This window comes from Lepidochelys kempii, chromosome 13 (assembly GCF_965140285.1).
Source record: "Lepidochelys kempii isolate rLepKem1 chromosome 13, rLepKem1.hap1, whole genome shotgun sequence".
NCBI lineage: Eukaryota > Metazoa > Chordata > Testudines > Cheloniidae > Lepidochelys > Lepidochelys kempii.
The window spans coordinates 30,892,193-30,908,826 of record NC_136392.1 but is presented as its reverse complement, the minus strand read 5'-3'; the positions used below and the strand labels follow the sequence as shown (position 1 = coordinate 30,908,826).

Sequence of the window (16,634 nt, the reverse complement as noted above, 5' to 3'; positions counted from 1 at the left end):
ACCACAGAGGATGTTCACAAGATGCTTTCCCCAGGGCTGCTTTTTCTGGTAATAAGCATGAAGCAGTAGCAGAAACTGAGGTGAAGTATTAGTGCTGGAATAAACTGGTAATTTAAAAAACCTGAAATCATCACGCCCTGATGGTTACATCTGAGAGTTCTGAAGGAGCCTATCAGAGCTACTTGCAAAACCATATAATCTCACTAAAAAGAGTTACGAGACCAGAGGATTGGTGAGCAACATGAAAAGGCAGATGTGGGATGCAATCATAAAGAATTAATGGATGGCAGCATTATTAATGTTAGTCAACGTGGTTTCATGGAAAATAGCTCTTATCAAACAAATGGGGTTTTTGTTAGCTGGTGGATAGTCCAATACTTAGATTTACCAAGCCAGCATAAAACAGCTTCTCTAATATTTCCTTGGTTACCCAGAAGCCAACAACACAGTTCCCTTAAAGTGATCCAGCCTCAGGTCTCCATCCAGGTACCTAAGTCAAATATAACAAGGAGTCCGGTGGCACTTAAAGACTAACAGATTTATTTGAGCATAAGTTTTAGTGGGTAAAAACCTCACTTCTTCAGCTGCATGGAGTGAAAGTTACAGATGCAGACACAAATATACTGACAGATGAAGAGAAGAGAGTTACCTCACAAGTGGAGAACCAGTGTTGACAGGGCCAGTTCGATCAGGGTGGATGTAGATGAGGAGATGTCAATTCCAGGAGGGGGTCATCTCCCCAGGGGAGGGAAGGGGCCTGAAAGGGGCGGGGTCAGCTCCATGGGGGAGGGTGGGAAGCTGCGCCATGTGGGGGGGGCACAACTCTTCCCGGGAGGGAGGGAGGGAGCAGGAGAGGGGTTGTGGGGAGGGGTCATCTCCACACGGGAGGGAGGGACAAAGACAGAGGCTGGGGGGGGGCAGCTCCATGTGGGAGGGAGACAGGGAGATTGGGGAGGAGGGAGGGTGCAGGAGAGGGGTTGGGGGGGCAACTCCGTGCAGGAAGGAGATGTGCTAGGGGAGCGGGTTCCACACCGGGGCAATATGCTCAGTGCTCTCCTGCCTCTGGCTTTGCCAGGGGGTGGGGGTATCAGAGAGAAGAGGAAGGGCAGGGCGGGTCCGGAGTTCCTGCCTTTGGGGAGGCAGCCCAATTAGCCAGGGCCCCGTGGGCCCATACTGTGAACACACGCTCTGACTGGTCTGAATTTCACCTAGGGTTGCCAAGTGTCTAATTGCTCAAACCCAAACACCCTACCTCTGCCCTGCCCCTTCTCTGAGGCCCCGCCCCCACTCACGCCATCTTCCCTCCCACCATCACTGGCTCACCCCCACCCTCACTCACTTTCACCAGGCTGGGGCAGGGGGTCGGGGGGTTCAGAGTGTGGGGGTGGGCTCCAAGCTAAGCCTGGGGGTTGGGGTGCAGGAGGGGGTGCCAGGTGTGAGCTCTGGGAGGGAGTTTGGGTGCAGGAGGGGGCCCACCCCTGGGGTGCGGGAGGGTTTGAGGAGTGCGGGCTCTGGCCAGGTGGTGCTTACTTTGAGTGGCTCCCAGATGCGGCCAGCCTGTCCGGCTGTGTGTGGAGAACCCCTGGCCACCCCTGCGCCTAGAAGCCAGACGTGCCAGCCACTTCTGGGAACTGTGTGGAGCCGGGGTAGACAGGGAGCCTGCCTTAGCCCCACTGCACTGCTGGCTGGACTTTTAGCGGCCTATTAAAATCTCACGGATTGGTTGCAGTAGCCACTAGGAGAGTGATTCTGGGAGATGCCCGGCCAAGCCAGGATGGTTGGCAGCCCTAATTGCCCCCAAGAACGTGACCTGGCTCAGCGTCCAGCTCGAAGAGAGCTCCGTAATCCCCAGTATGGGAAACGGCAGCACTGGCTGAGGTCAGCAGGGACCAGACTGCACCGAGCCTGACTAAGAGCGGGACCAGAAAGCTGGAGGCATACCTGGCTTAAGGGAGCACTTGTGACCTGCCTGATATGGGTTTCTCAATTCTTGACTCTAATGGTTAATGTCAAAACTCTGTCGGATTTTTCTTTTGTCCCAGCCTGGTAGGAAAAGCCCAGGAGCCTGAGGGCTCTGTGGAAGAGAGAGCAACTCCCCGACAACCATAAGGCGAAGGCCTTGGGCTCGCCCTTGCCAGGATCCAGGAGAGAGCGCTTTACGCAGCCCCTAGCCCAAACCTCAGCCAGTTTTTCACATGCTGATTTTGCATGAAATCAGGAAATGCAGCCTCTACACAGCGTATTGGATACATTTCATGAGCTAAACTGCGTGAATGTCCTGCCCTGAGGCCATTACCTGCCAGGGGGTGGGGGTGGAGTGTGCGGGTGCCATTGCCACACGACACAGCTCAGTTATTCAATATTTGCATTTTATTTCAGTTGACAGAGACAGCCCCGTAGTTGGGGGCCATTTCCTGGCCTCCGGCTCATGGCACCTTTAGTTTCTGAACTGTTTGGGCCGGGCCAGCGTCTTCCAGGGCTGCAGGGCCTGGCTTTAGGGCTTAGGGGAGCTTGTCTCTGCACCAGGTGTGGAGAGAGACGTGTCTTTCGCTGCTGCAGACGCAAGACGACAGGCTGACATCAGACACACGGGAGCGTGCAGTTGGCGATGGCCCCAGCTCTCTGTGCAAACCCTAGCCCTTGCTGATGCTTGGAGGGCCTGTGAGTCCAGAGTCGGCAGAGCTGTGGATGGACCATGCAGGTCAGGACTGAGTGGAGCAGGCTGATTCTGGCCCATCGCTGTCTGTTATATTCAGTGTTAGGCAGGGCCAGTCCGTCACCTTCACTGGCATCGAACTCTCTTACACACAGCACATAACAGGGCCTCTGTGCATTATAATTCACCAAAAACTCCTCTTCCGAGCAAGTCCTTTCCATCTGGCCACTGGACCCAGGGTGCCGGGCCCGGTAAGGTGCCCTCAGAGGCTGCCTGCGGGCTGGGATTTCCAGGCAGCAGCTTACTGGGCCAAAGCCGCCAGCACTGGAGGTGAGAGTGTGACCCTGAGCAGCAGGTGCTAGGTTCCTTGTGGCGAGCAGTGGATCCAGGCCCAGCTGGGCCTGAGTCAGACCCAAAGCACCAGGACCTCCCCACCCAACCAGCCACCCAGCTGGGTGAAAGCATGAGACAAGGCCAGCCGGGGGGACAGCTCAGAGCAGCGCTGCTGCAATAAATTACTTTGCAGCAGGGAAATAATTTATATGGTGCGTGTGGGGTGAAAGTCCAGGGGCAGAGGAAGCAGCTTGGGTGGCTGAGACTGCAGCCCCGCAGACCCTGGTGCCATGTGCTGGGTACGGCACCCTCAGGTGCTCTTCCACAGACTGCCCTTCTCCGGGGGCAGCTCTTCCGTCAGAAAGAGGTAGGAGCTGATGGCTTCCCGCAGGCCCAGGCTGATTGGGGACTCCCCCTCTGTGGGCGGAGCCTCCGATAACAGGGCCGAGCTACAGGCAGAAGAGAGGGATGCTTAGGACAGTCACGCTATTCACTGGCACCCGCCAGACTTGGCCCTGCCCCCCGCTCTAGCCAGTGGCCGCATCGCTGGCACCAAGGCTAAGCACCAGCCTAGAGGCAGACAGGCCCCAGCCTGAGCTGCTGTGTCCCCTTGTGTCTGGTGGGTCCTTGGAGGCCCCCTCCCTGCTCAGCACCCAGACCCTGGGGAGCCGTGCACCCTAGATCCTGCACCCAGATGGGCCAGGAGTGGGCAGGGGGGCATTGCAGGTCCCCCCACAGCAGGGCTCTCCCCCACACCCTCCCGCCCCAATGCACAAGGAGGTCTCCACTCCTGCCATCCAAAGAGCCGTGGAGCCGTTCCAACCCCCGCCCGAGTGAGGGGCAGCACCCTTTCCTGCCAGCAGCTTCCTACCTGTCGAGCTCCTGCCAGTTGAGAGCCGATTTCTTGATGACCACAGGCGGCGCCAGGTCCTGGGCTGGGGCTCGCACGGCTCCTTGGGTGAAGCACGGCTCCTTGAGGAGGCAGCACAACCCATCCCCGATTTCTGGGGCAGAGACACAGGGAGCATCAGCAATAGTGTCCCATTCACCTGCCCCCGGGGCATGCACACCCTGTGTGCACCCCAGACACACGCTCCTCTACCGGGGTGCCAGCTGCACTGACAGGCCGCCCGGGGGCAGGATGGCGCCCTGCTCACACCACGGGGCAGCTGGAAATGAGCAGAGCCGGCCCGGGAGCGCTGCTGCTCGGCGTCAAGTAGCGCAGGCTGCTCGTTGCTGTGCGGCTTGGAGCACTCTGCCACGCGGCGCTGGGCTGCTAGACCACACCCAGCACCCCTGGGCCTGCTTTCAGACACAGCTCTGCAGCCGTGACCCCTGCAAGTCACGCACACAGTGGGACTGGCTTGGGGCAGCCAGGGAGGAGCATGCAGCCCCCCACGTACATTGGGGGCAGCGCAGTCAGAAGTGGCCAAGTCTGGCTCTGGGCTGCATGCTCCTCCCTGGAGCATGAGCAGTAGGGCCCATGGTGTGGCCCTGCCACTGGGGGGGGGGGAAGGTACTGAGGGGGTGTTACCAACCCGGGGCACTTACGCCTGCTCCAAGCAGCACCATCCCTAAAGACAAGGGCCTATTCCTGGATTCATGGCGCCCCTGCCCCCCACTCCAATAAAATGGGGCTAAGAGCCCAGGCTGGGGAGGAATTGGGGAGCTGGGGCTGCCACCCCAGGCCCTGCGCTCTGGCTGGCCTGGGGCAAGGTTGGCACCCCGAGCTCCTTGGTGAATCTCCCTTTCTCCCCCCACCACAGCGTCCGTGGGGGCCTGCAGGCCCCGGGCTGCGCACATTGACAGCCGCTTCCCACTGGGGCAGGGGCTCGTTAGAACCTGGGCTGTTACCGGAGTAATAGTCCACCAGCGCCTGCAGGCTGGGGAAGGTGAGGCGTGGGGCGATGTAGAGCCAGCTGTTCTCCAGGCGGTTGATGCGATAGTGTTTGACAGAGTCCCAGGAGGAGTGGTTGGTGTGCCTGACCGACAAGGAGTAGCAGCCTGCAAGGGGAGCAGTCATGACCCAGTGCCCTGGCTCCAGCACACTGCCACGGCCGGGGACACGGCTCGGAGTTGGGGCAGGGGCCTCCTGCCACACCAGCAAGTCGGCTTCATTGCAACTGCACTGGACCCAACCCCATGGCAGCAGGCCCCAGCCCGAGCAGCCTCTGGGGGTTAGGACCATTCAGATTAGGGTGGAGCCCTGTGTTTGTGCTCAACACTGAACGCTGATTGGTGCGGGGAACAGACTTATTGGGCACATCAGCCAATTGACAGCAGCAAAATGGGATTTTCACAAGCTGGGGTCTGACTGGCCCATGTTCTGCACCACAAGCCAAGCTGTTCAGTTGCTGGACAGCCATGGGGCTGATGGCCTAGATAGGCTTTGCCGCCCTTACGCCTCCCCTCCCTCTTGCCCCCACATCAGGCAAAGTGTGAGATCCCCTTGTCCTTGGAATACCTGCTCCAGAGTGCCTGAGCCTGGGGCCCAGAGCCAGCCGGCTGCCTGGCCTGGGCTGTACGCTTAGCCCAGGGAGCCCTGCCTGCGGGAAGCACACGCACACTGGCCAGCCCGGTGGTGGGGTCGCTTTCCTGTCACGGCATGCACAGCAAGGTTTTCAGTTCCTAAGCTGGTAACTGAATGCTGCAGGAAGCTTTCTGCCTGGGGGCAGTGGGGAGCGGGGGGAGGGAAGTGTGACACAAACCCAGTGTACTCAGGAAACCGCTGGGCTTGTCAGCAAGCTAAAGCTGCAGGTGCGAGTGATCGGAGATAAGGCCACTGCACTACACATTGCCGTCATGTGCACCGCAGATGAGGCTGGAGGCCTCAGTAAATAACACATTGAATTCAGCCCTTGAAACCGTTGCTCCTCTGGCCCGAGGTAGGGATCTTCCTACTGTGAGTGGCCCGGGGGAAGGCAGCAGGAGCCGTGAGTACGACACGCAGCCGCTGATGTGTGCAGGGGCCGGCTTTAGCATCCAGCGCTTCCCTTGGGCCAGCTGGGACCGAACCATCCTGGGCTGCTCTGCCCTGCTGGGCTGTCACTACACAGACCTAGCGTTTTGGCATAGTGGCCAGTGCAGGCAGAAAGCCAGCCCCTGCCTTGGATCGCCATGATCGACTTAGCAGGCCTTTTAGGGAAAGGTACAGGTCCAGTTCTGGGCCCCAGCCCTGCTCCACGAGCTCCGAGGGGGAGCTAACATTTTAAGGGGGCCCAGGATTGTCAGTGAAATCTTTGCTTGTGCCCTGGGGCCGCTCTAAGTTATGCTGGGGCCATTTCAGCCCCAGTCCGCTGCAGGAGCGCAGACCTGGAAAGGCACCAACATCACACCTGAGAGCAGGGATCTGACCTCAGTGGAAACAGGTGCGCGGCTGCCTCGCAGAGCCATGCCCCACCAAACAGCCGCCGCAACGGGTGAACTTCCCCTCACACCAGCCCTCCCTTTCGCATGCAGCCCCAAGCAGCGAGCAGCAAAGGCCCACCCCCGGGCTCTGTGCTCCCACAAGGGTGTGGGGGGGCCAGTTTGGCGGCTGTGTGTATCGACGAGCAGCCTTTTAGCAGCAATTCCGACAGTAGCTGCGGCTCTCATGCACTTGGGCCCTGAGAGCCCTTTGCCCCGTCTCTGTCATTCCCCACAAGAGTGGCCAGGCGCCTTCTGAGGAGAGGCAATGATGGGCTGGGGGTGCGCAGCAATTCCCTGCTCAGGCGCCAGGCTGTGCCCAAAAACAGGCACCAGCCCAGGCTAGACTCTGTCCTGAGCCATGCTGACGGCAACAGCCCAGAAATCTCCGTGACCCTGGAGCCCTTCCCCCGTCAGGGACAGCCTGGGCATGGCAGGAGGCGCTGTGGGGTGAGCTCTGAGGCTGGAACACTGCCCAAATGTGAGGCTGGCAGCCTCGGGGTGGGCATGTGGGTGGGGCAGTGCCCAGGCATCTCGCTGCAGGGCTCCTGCTCACTAAGAGGAACCAGCCCCATGGTTCCTGGCCCCTCTGCTCCAGCCCGGCTGGCAGGTGGTGGGCTCTTGGCAGCAGCTCTGTGAAGTTACTTACCTTGCCTGGTCTGGCTCTCTCGGATCAGAAAGGAACCGCTGCGGTTGCATGGCAGAAGCAGCAGCTCCTCGGCTTTCTCCCGGCTAATGCCCTCGTACAGCCACCTGGCAGCAATGACAGGACGCTGAGCACCGGGGATTGGCAGCAGGCAGCCCCACTCCTACGCCATCCCAGCGCCCCGCCCTACTGCGGAGCTGCCCTCCAGGGCAGGCAGGGCTCAGCCCTCCCCCACTATGAGGACAGCCCTGCTTTGGCAGGGGACGGACTGCAGGGTAGACTGCGTGGTCCCATTCCTGGCTTCCACCCGAGCCACATGTTCCCCGGGGCCCAGACACATGGCCAGGCTGTTCGTTACACTTGGCCTTGGCTTCCTCTGGCGGGAATCTCACCGTGGGATGACTTCACCCGGCAGCGCAAGGCAGCTGCCTCCCGGCTGGACCGGCTGCACTGGCTGATGGCACACAGCAACACCGCGTGGGCTTGGAGACCGGCAGCGAAAAGCAACAGGAAGGGGAATGTAGGAAGGCCGACAGGCCAGGCCAGCACTGTTACACCTCCCCTGCACACAGGAACCCCAAGGTGCCTTCCATGCCCACACGCAGTCAGGACTCAATGTCCCAGTGGCCAGGGCGTAACATGGTCTCCAGGAAGCTAACTACGGCGTTCAGACCAGCCAAGAACCCAACTCGTCAGGCTGCGTCTTCCTGGAGCGCCGGCCCCGGCCCCCAGTCAGCACCACACAGCCCCCAGCACCACACTGAGGCTTCAGCAACACCACCACCATGGTACAAACGCCAAAGCGTGCTCTGGAGAATCGCCGCAAAGGGGCCGGGAGCAGGGCCGACTGGCTTGACGCTGGTTTTGCCTCCTGTGGGGCCCGTGTTCTGCATTTCAGCCCCAGCTCTGTTCAAAGGAGCAGGAGACAATAGCTGGGGGGAGGGGAGAGGAAGCTGTGGCTCAGCGGGTGTCGCTCAGGGGGTCTCAGCTGCATCAGGAAGCCTGTGGGGGCACGTGCAGCTCCCTGCCACCTGCGTAGCAGAGTTTGCCGCATGCTCAGCTCTAGGGCTGCCTGTGCTTCACCTGGAGCCCGACCCCCTCCACCACATCCCAGCTGACCCTCCGACAGCCGCTGGGTGGCCCCTGCATGCGCCAGCCTCACTCCGGGGACAGCTCCGGGGACCCATCTCAGCCCCCCATGCCCTGAGCCCATTGCAGGGATGGGAGGGGTGGCCTGGAGCATGGGGGCTGCCTCCCCTCCTCCCTAGCTCTGCATCCGTGAGGCACCTAGGTGGGGCTCTGGGCCCCAGCACTGCCTGAGTGCACTGAGCCCATGGGTACCTACGGCCTGCAGAGCCCCAGGTCTTATTGGAAAACCCAGGAAGTGGGTGAGCGCAAGCCCACCCACTGCTAAAGGCCCCTCCCCCTGCCTAGCGGGAGGGACCACTGGACCCGGGGACCAACTGATTACGGGGGACAACTAATGAAAAACAGGGACCGGAGTGAGGGTCAGAGGTTCAAAATGAGGATACCGGATGAGGACACCGAGCAGAGATGTTCCAGCCCCGCTGCCTGTCTGGCACAGCCCTGCGGGGTGACTCGCCCTGCCTGCAAACAGCCAGCAGTAACGTTACTCTCCTGCGCACTCCCACCGCACCTGCCTGCATGGGAGTGTTTGCGGGAGTGCCTTCCTGTGTCTCTGCATCATCCGGCTCCAGGAGCCCTGGCCCCGCTCTGCTGTGATACGGCACTAAACAACAGCACGGATAACGCCAGGCCCGTGGGCTCCTACCTGTGCCACACCTTCGCCACGTGGCTGCTGGGGACTGAACACTCCTTGCCGGTGGCTAGTGACACCACGTTCCACCAGTCCCCATCCCTGTAAGAGAGAAGCGTTTCCAGGAATGCCACGGCCACTTGCCTCCAACCAAGGCCCCTGGCTGGGCTGTGCTGGTAGCCCCATAGCTCCTTGCATTGGTTGACCCCCTCCCCCTCCAACATACAGCCAGCCATCTCAGCCCACTGAGCTCACCAAGGGCCTCTTTGTTGCTGTGTCCTGAGTTTCTGAGGGCTCCTGAAATCAAAGCACTGGGGCTCGATTCCATGGGAGCTTGAAACGTGCCTGCAGGGCACAGCTCCCCACACAGCCAGACGCCGTTCCCGTGGGGCACGAGGCTTGCCGGGAGCCAGAAATGGGTCAGCAGAGGCTGCTCCCCTGTGACGGCTCCGCGTCCTGGCACCTGACAGAGAGCAGAGCCCCATGTGAGACCCAGGCCAGAGGCAGGCTCCAGCACATGTCCCTGCAGGCAGGATTGCAGGGCATGGGAAATACATGACAAGAGCCTCTCCTAGGGTGCCCCAGAGCCTGGGGAAGCCAGAGGCTGTAGCACTGGCTGCTGTGGCCATGTTTTGAGAGGCCATGCATCTCTGGGGGGGGCAGAGCCCCTATGTGCTAATCTGGTCCAGCCTGGCACAGTATAATGAGGGCTCAGGCACAGCCTGGTGAGCACCCCAGTGTCGGGGAGGCCTCAGTCTCCTGTCTGGCCCCTGGGGTGGCACTTGGGGCTTAGCCCTGGGCAGCCAGGCTGCTCCTATGTGGGACTTACTCAGAGAGGACGTTCAGCTGCTCTCCTGGTCTCAGGATGGTCTCCACCTCCCCACCCGCGGGGAAAGAGCACAAGGCAACTGCCACGTAGCTGTTCAGACCTGCCGAGAGACCATAGCACCTCAGAGCACAGCACTGCCCTTCCCCACCCACGGGGCACGCCCGTGGCCTGGCGAGAGGGGCAGAGCAGTGCCGGGGTGAGCAGGCCCGTGGCTCTCAGCGGGTGCCCAGAGAAGGGGTATGTGCAGGAACGGCCTTTGTGGTGTGTTGACTCTTGTGGGAGGTCGTGTTTTCTTTTGAGCCCCAGATCCCAGAGCCAGGGGTGCTGGAGAATCGGGGCTTTCAGGAAAAAGAGTCAGTGGCCAGCCCCAAAATCCAGAAAGCACGGCCCCAAAGCCGGAGAGTGCAACCTCCCGCAAGCCACAGAGCGCGACCCCAGAAGCCGGAGAGGGCAACCCCGCAAGCCAGAGAGTGCAGCCCTGAAGCTGGAGTGCACCCCCTCCCGCAAGCCAGAGAGCATGGTCCCTCCCACCTCAGAAAGTTACAGACAAAGACATCCCCCCACCCAACTATTAGGATTTTTTTTTAAATTGAAAGATTTTAAGCCAATCTCATGCTTTTTTGGAGCCTGGCTGTGAGGTTTGCGTGCGTGAGGCCAGCAGCACAGCACTAGCCCCCACTGCAGGGGTCTTGCTCGGATTTATACCCCGCACCCATGCAACCTCAGTGGGGGTGAGTCAGCCTCATGCTCGGCCCCTTGCGTTTGACACTGTGGGACTTGCCCAGTTGCAGGGTCTATGGATGACCACTGGATGGCACTGTGCTGAGTCAGGGTTTCTCGCAGTGCTGGGGGAAGAGTGGGATGTCTGCTCTGCACTGTACAGTACTTCCCCAGAGGCCTTGGTTCCAGGCCCAGGCAGCCACGAGTCACTCGGGTTTTGCTCATGCCCATGAGTTCATAGAATCATAGAATATCAGGGTTGGAAGGGACCTCAGGAGGCCATCTAGTGCAACCCCCTGCTCAAAGCAGGACCAATTCCCAGTTAAATCATCCCAGCCAGGGCTTTGTCAAGCCTGACCTTAAAAACCTCTAAGGAAGGAGATTCCACCACCTCCCTAGGTAACGCATTCCAGTGCTTCACCACCCTCCTAGTGAAATAGCGTTTCCTAATATCCAACCTAGACCTCCCCCACTGCAACTTGAGACCATTACTCCTTGTTCCTTCATCTGCTACCACTGAGAACAGTCTAGAGCCAACCTCTTTGGAACCCCCTTCAAGTAGTTGAAGGCTGTTATCAAGTCCCCCCTCACTCTTCTTTTCTGCAGTCTAAACAATCCCAGTTCCCTCAGCCTGTCCTCGTAAATCATGTGTCCCATCTCCCTGATCATTTTCGTTGCCCTCCGCTGGACTCTCTCCAATGTGTCCACAACCTTTCTGTAGCTGAGGCCCCAAAACTGGACGCAGACTCCAGACGTGCCCTCCCCCGTGCTGAAGAGAGGGGGAATAGAATTGCCTGTTTGGAGCACAGCCTGGATTACTGGAGCAGGTTGGCTCAGCTGAAGCCAAGCCCCCCAGTGCCTCAGGTGCTCTCAGACCCCGCTGGGAAAGCCAAGAACCAGCCTGTTTTCTCCTCCCGCTCTGCCTGTGGGCCTCGCTGACAGGCTCTGCATGCTCCTGCCAGCCGAGCTCTCCCGGGGCACTCCCTGGCTCAGACACAGGGCCCCAGTGCAAACGGGGCAGGAGTCGTGTGAAATGCAACCCTCGTTCTGTGCACGGAGAGGTGCCGGACTTTCCTGCCAGCCTCACTCCTCCCAGACTGAGCCTGTGCTGGGTGCCTCAGTGCCAGGCCAGAGCAGGCGGATGGACACTGTTGGGCTCCTAGCAAAGGACACCCCGTAAGTGCGCAGCAGCACAGGGAGGGAAGAGGAGCCTTGTGCAAACCAGACAGGAGAAATGAGGTCACTGGTTCCCCAGGGGCCTGCAGCCTTGGCATCTTGCCAGCCCTTCCCCACAGTAAAGACAACTGCTCGGTGCCCTGTCCTGCTCCTCCATGCTGGAGAAGCCGGGTCTGGCCATTGGGCAGCCAGGCCCCTGCCCCCCTCGCTGCTGGAGGACATGGCAGGGTCTCTGGCGGCTTTGAACAGTGATGCTGCACAGGTTGGAACCTGAGTCACGCATGTCCTACCGGCAACGGAAGAGGCTGATTCCTAGGGCTCTGTGCTGAGCCAGCAGGCAGGGCACGACGGCAGGGTAGGCATAGAGCAGAAGGGGGACTGCAGTGCCCCAGTGGACGGATGCAGGATGGGGCTGTTCTGCACAGGCTGGGAACTCCGAGCTCACGTCTCACTGCTGCTCAGGGCTGCAAAGGGGCCATGAGTCCTACCTGTCTGCACAGGGGCAGTGGCCTGCATGGCAGCAGCTGGGCTGGACTGAATGACAAGCTGCTTCGTCCTGCTGGGCAAACTTCCCATCACTCCTGGGCACCAGCGAGGCCTCAGCAAACAGCTCTGACCTTCTGCAGCAGGGAGAGAAAGCTGAAAAACCAAGGGACGGCTCAATGCTTGAGCTCGTGGGCTGCTGCCTGCCCTGCTCCCTGTCCACCCCTGGTCTTGGGGGATCCCGGGCTGCCACCCCACACTGAGGGCTGCCCAGGGCACCCTGCTGCCCCTCAGTGAGGCTTTCAAATGGCCGACTGTCTCCCAGAGCCACATCCTGCTGGGGTGGGCGAGGGGCGTTCTTAGGATTTATGGGGCCCTACACAGTATTATTAAATGGGTGCCCCTATGCCCGATGGCAGCCTGAGCTCGCAGCCCGGGGGCGGGGGGTGAGGAGGGATGAGACAGCAAAGGCTAACGAGATGCCTGGCCCTCCTTACGGTGACAGAGTCACAGCTCCCCAGAGAGACCCCCCCCCTGTACCCTCTGCCTCACGCAGAATGGACATGCAGAAGGTACCTAATTAAAAGCATTAAAAAGATCTAAGGGTGGCAATTTTGCAACAGAAAAGCTTCAAAAACAGACTCCAAGGAGAAACTGCTGAGCTTAAATTAATATGCAAACTAGATACCACTAACTTGGGTTTGAATAGAGATTGGAAGTGGCTGGGTTATTACACTTATTGCAACTATTTCCTTAAGTTAAGTATCCTCACAGCTTCTTGTAAACTGTCTAAATGGGCCATCTTGATTATCACCACAAAAGTTTTTTTTCTCCTGCTGATAATAGCTCATCTTAACTAATTAGCCTCTCAGAGTTTGTGTGGTAACTTCCAACTTATCTGTACGTGTGTGTATATATATGTTCCATCTGATGAAGTGGGCTGTAGCCCACGAAAGCTTATGCTCTAATAAATTTGTTAGTCTCGAAGGTGCCACAAGTCCTCCTGTTCTTTTTAAAAAATGTTTCCAAAGATTTTAGGCATAACAAAGGGTTTTATATCTTACTAAAAGGTACTGATTTTGCCGGAGGGTTCTCTTAAAACTGGTTCATCAGATAGAAGTAAAGAAAGGGAAGCTTTCCAGCTATCTGGAAGGAAAGGGGTGTTGTCCCTTTAAAGGCTCTCTTCAATGTGGGGAGGGGGAAGGGAAAGGGGATGAAGGGGAAAAGGGATAGACAGAAAGGACAGGAAGACTTTGGAAGCATTTTTTTTACTATAGTAATTAAAATATGTATTTTAGATAAGGGTGGTCTTTGAAGGATTTATTTAAAAAACTCTTATGTCTGAAGATCCAAGCATTTAAGGCTAAAGATGATTGTGCATCTAAAAATCTATGCAAGGATTTTTTAGGGATGTGATTTTATAATCTTCACCAACACACTAATGAAATATTTTTAAAGAAAATTTTAAACTAAGGTCCTGTAGACTGACATGTTCTGAGTAAATATTACAGTCATGCACAACTGTTTTTGTCAGTAAATTCAGAAACTGACAGTATATACCCAGGGGTTGGCAAATGCCTGTTAAATGGCTTCATTACCCCTTGAATGGCTCTTTAACAGTTTCAGTGGTGTGCTAATAGGTCTGGCATCTGGAGGCTTTTTCACTTTTAACTACTAGATCCCCTCCCAAGGAAGACACCAGGCTGCAGCAGCCTGCTGTGGGAGCCTGCAGGAAGGGTTGGAACAGGGATAGGAAAGCCAGGAGGGTGGACACTAAGACTCAGTGCTCAAATAAATTGGTTAGTCTCTAAGGTGCCACAAGTCCTCCTTTTCTTTTTGTGAATACAGACTAACACGGCTGTTACTCTGAAACCTGTCACTCAGACTCAGTGGTGCCCCAAATTTGCAGGTGCCCTACGCGGCTGCGTATGTTGCCTATGCCTGAGGACAGCCGTGGGGTGGGCCGTGCCCTGAGCGCTGTGCAGCCAGGTCTACATGGCATGACAGATGGTGGCCTGCTGGGGCTGGCTGCTCACCTTGGCTATTCACACACACCCGCCCATACAACCCCCCGCTCATTGGTGCGTTAGCCTCGGCGATGTTTATAAAATGGCCCCATTTGGCTATGTGTTGTGCCCTGGGCTCCAGATGTCCTCTGGGCAACAGGTCTACTGGGCCCTCCGGACACTGGGCCAACAGGGCCTGCGGAGCCTTGTTTGGGTGGTTTTCTGTGTCGTTGCTCTTGGTTTAACCTGCAGCCCAGGTGCTGCACTGGGGCTGTTGAGTGGGGTTAACCAGCCCCAGCGTGTCGCAGCCTGGGTGGGCTTGGGAACACTCCGAGCCCAGAGGCTCCTGCTGCAACACAAAGGGGAACTGGGGGCTTATGGCAGTAGGGCATCGCCCCAGAGTCATGCCAGGAAAGAGTTTGACGTATCTGGACAGGGCCTCCCGCATTAACTTGGTCAGGGACGCCACAGCCCCACTGAGGCAGGCAGGCTGCGAGGTCATGGCAGCTGGCTGGTGGGGAGAGCCGTATGAAATGGCCAGCACTGCATTCGCCCCTCCTAATGAGACCCAAGGGAATGGCTCAGGGCAGTGATCACAGGCACGAGATCTCCATGGCACCCAAGAGCACCCCAGGATCCTGCCTGTCTGTGGTCATTGAAGATCCCAGAGTAATTCTTACAAGAGAGGGCTGGTGACCAACTGCCACTGTGGGGGTCTAGGCCCTGTGTAGCTAACTGTCCCCACTCCCGGCAGCGGCAGCTGGCCATGGCAGGCCACTTTGTCCTGGTGCCTGTGCACCAGAACCACCATTTAGCCCCTCAAAACATCGATTTCCCCTGCTGCCACCCCCCCTTCACCCCCAGTGCCAAACTGGCGTGTGGTGGTGCTGAAAGTTTTTAGATGGCTGCTGCACTACACCCCAGAGGTGGCTGCATTTCAGTGGTGGGTGAAATGACCCCAACCTTACAGGGAGGGCTGTGAGCCTTAGTTCATCGCTGTTTGTAAAGGGCTTTGAGCGCCTGGGCTGAATGGGACAAGCACGTTATCACAGCGTACCATCGCACAGTCACATCGCACAGGCTCCCCCCGTTTCCTCTGGCACAGCTCCGGACCTCCGGCAAATGGGTTCCAACACGGCTACAGCAACTGAGCAGGGCACGTGTTGGCCCTGCTGCCCTGAGGAAGGGGCCTGGCGTGAGGGCTGACCAGCCTGCAGCTGCACGCTTTCCTTCCTTCCTCCTTAGGGCATCTGACAGCAGGTGGGAGGCAGGGTATTCAGAGCACCGTCTTCATTACATGCAGCCCATCAGCTCAGAACAGGCCCCTGGACCAGAGCTCGCCAGCCCCCAACAGCCCCCGCTTCCCCCAGCAGAAAAACTTGTCCCGCTTACTTGACTCTCATCTCAACGAAGACGCGACGGGGCTCCTCAGAGCTTGGCAGATGCTGTGCTGAGTCTGCAGTGGCGCCCTCCTGCTACGGCAGGCTGCCTAGGGCAGGAGTCACTCCAGTGCTGGGAATAATCCACCTGCACGCAGGGAGGCACTAGGATTCCTCTGAGCCCACCACTGCAGGCTCTCCCAGCTGCTGGCTCTCCTGCACAGTGCAGAGCCCACCACTGCAGGCTCTCCCAGCTGCTGGCTCCCCTGCACAGTGCAGAGCCCACCACTGCAGGCTCTCCCAGCTGCTGGATTATGCTGTTCAGAACCCCCCTGGCAGCAAGCCTGTGTCTCTCTCCTAGGTGCCACTGTCCTCTGGCACTAGAAACTTCTGCGTAGCTTATTGCTGAGCATGAGTGTGAGGTGTGTGACAGGCGGGAGCTGGCGACCCGATCACATTTCCTGTGATGTGCGCAAGTGCTGGAGAGGAGGCTGGCCTGCTCATTTCTGTTTCTGCTCAGAGAGCAGCTGCTTACAGCATCCTGTTTCCATGGGGCAGGTGTCCCTGTGAATGGGACCAGACCCATATCTGCTGATGCTGGCTGGGGGTACTGGGGAAGGGTGCAGGGGCAAGACACCCTTCCTCTGGAGCCAGCCTTGAGAACGTGGCTGGTCCGGAGCTGTCGGCACCAGCCAGCTGGTGAATTCCTCCCCGGGACTGGACTCGGGGTTTAAACACACACACACACACACACATCTACAGGCATGCACATCTGAACCCCACCCCCACCCCCCTGTACAGGTACACACACCTGAACCCCTCCTCCTGTACAGGTATGTACACCTAAATTCCCCCCAGTACAGGTACAGACATCTGAACACACCCACTCATGTACAGGCATTTGCACATACACCCAAAAGTTTCAAACAGCCCTTTGGTTTCCTGGTGCGGGTATAAAATAACCCTCCAGGCATTTAGCCCCTTGGCTCCTCACCAGTCCAGCCCCCCTGCTCAAGCAGGAAAGCCCAGGGAGGGCCCAGAGAGCCAGGCTGCTGATTGGCTCCTGCTGGCCCCCATGCAAAGCAGGTGGAAATGCTCCTTGAGCGGCCTCCCCTCGCTCCTGTGCTCCACGCTGGCTTGGCACAGGGGTCAGCCGCTCTGTGCAGTGCCAGGCAGGGCAGCGTGAAGACCCCTGGACCAGCTGGGACCAGCTGGCCTTGGGCG

General features: G+C 58.5%; 1 protein-coding gene across 1 annotated transcript; it reads right to left on the bottom strand.

The window, feature by feature from the left end:
- Positions 1 to 2,352: 2,352 nt before the first annotated feature.
- SLA2 (Src like adaptor 2) lies at positions 2,353 to 15,807 on the bottom strand. Its single transcript, XM_073309224.2, has 8 exons — positions 15,424 to 15,807; positions 12,031 to 12,181; positions 9,647 to 9,746; positions 8,833 to 8,919; positions 7,044 to 7,147; positions 4,844 to 4,993; positions 3,861 to 3,993; positions 2,353 to 3,438 (listed from the first exon to the last, which is right to left on the bottom strand). Exons 2-8 carry the CDS (start codon positions 12,116 to 12,118, stop codon positions 3,300 to 3,302), a joined length of 801 nt encoding a protein of 266 aa, XP_073165325.2. The 5' UTR covers positions 12,119 to 12,181; positions 15,424 to 15,807; the 3' UTR covers positions 2,353 to 3,299.
- Positions 15,808 to 16,634: the final 827 nt, after the last annotated feature.

Coding starts and splice junctions, on each gene's coding strand:
- SLA2 (XM_073309224.2), bottom strand. CDS start 12,118: ATGGGAAGTTTGCCCAGCAGGACGAAGCAGCTTGTCATTCAGTCCAGC. Junction 9,747..12,030: donor CACTGCCCCTGTGCAGACAG/GTAGGACTCATG, acceptor GTCTCTCGGCAG/GTCTGAACAGCTACGTGGCA. Junction 3,994..4,843: donor GCTGGTGGACTATTACTCCG/GTAACAGCCCAG, acceptor TCTCTGCCCCAG/AAATCGGGGATGGGTTGTGC.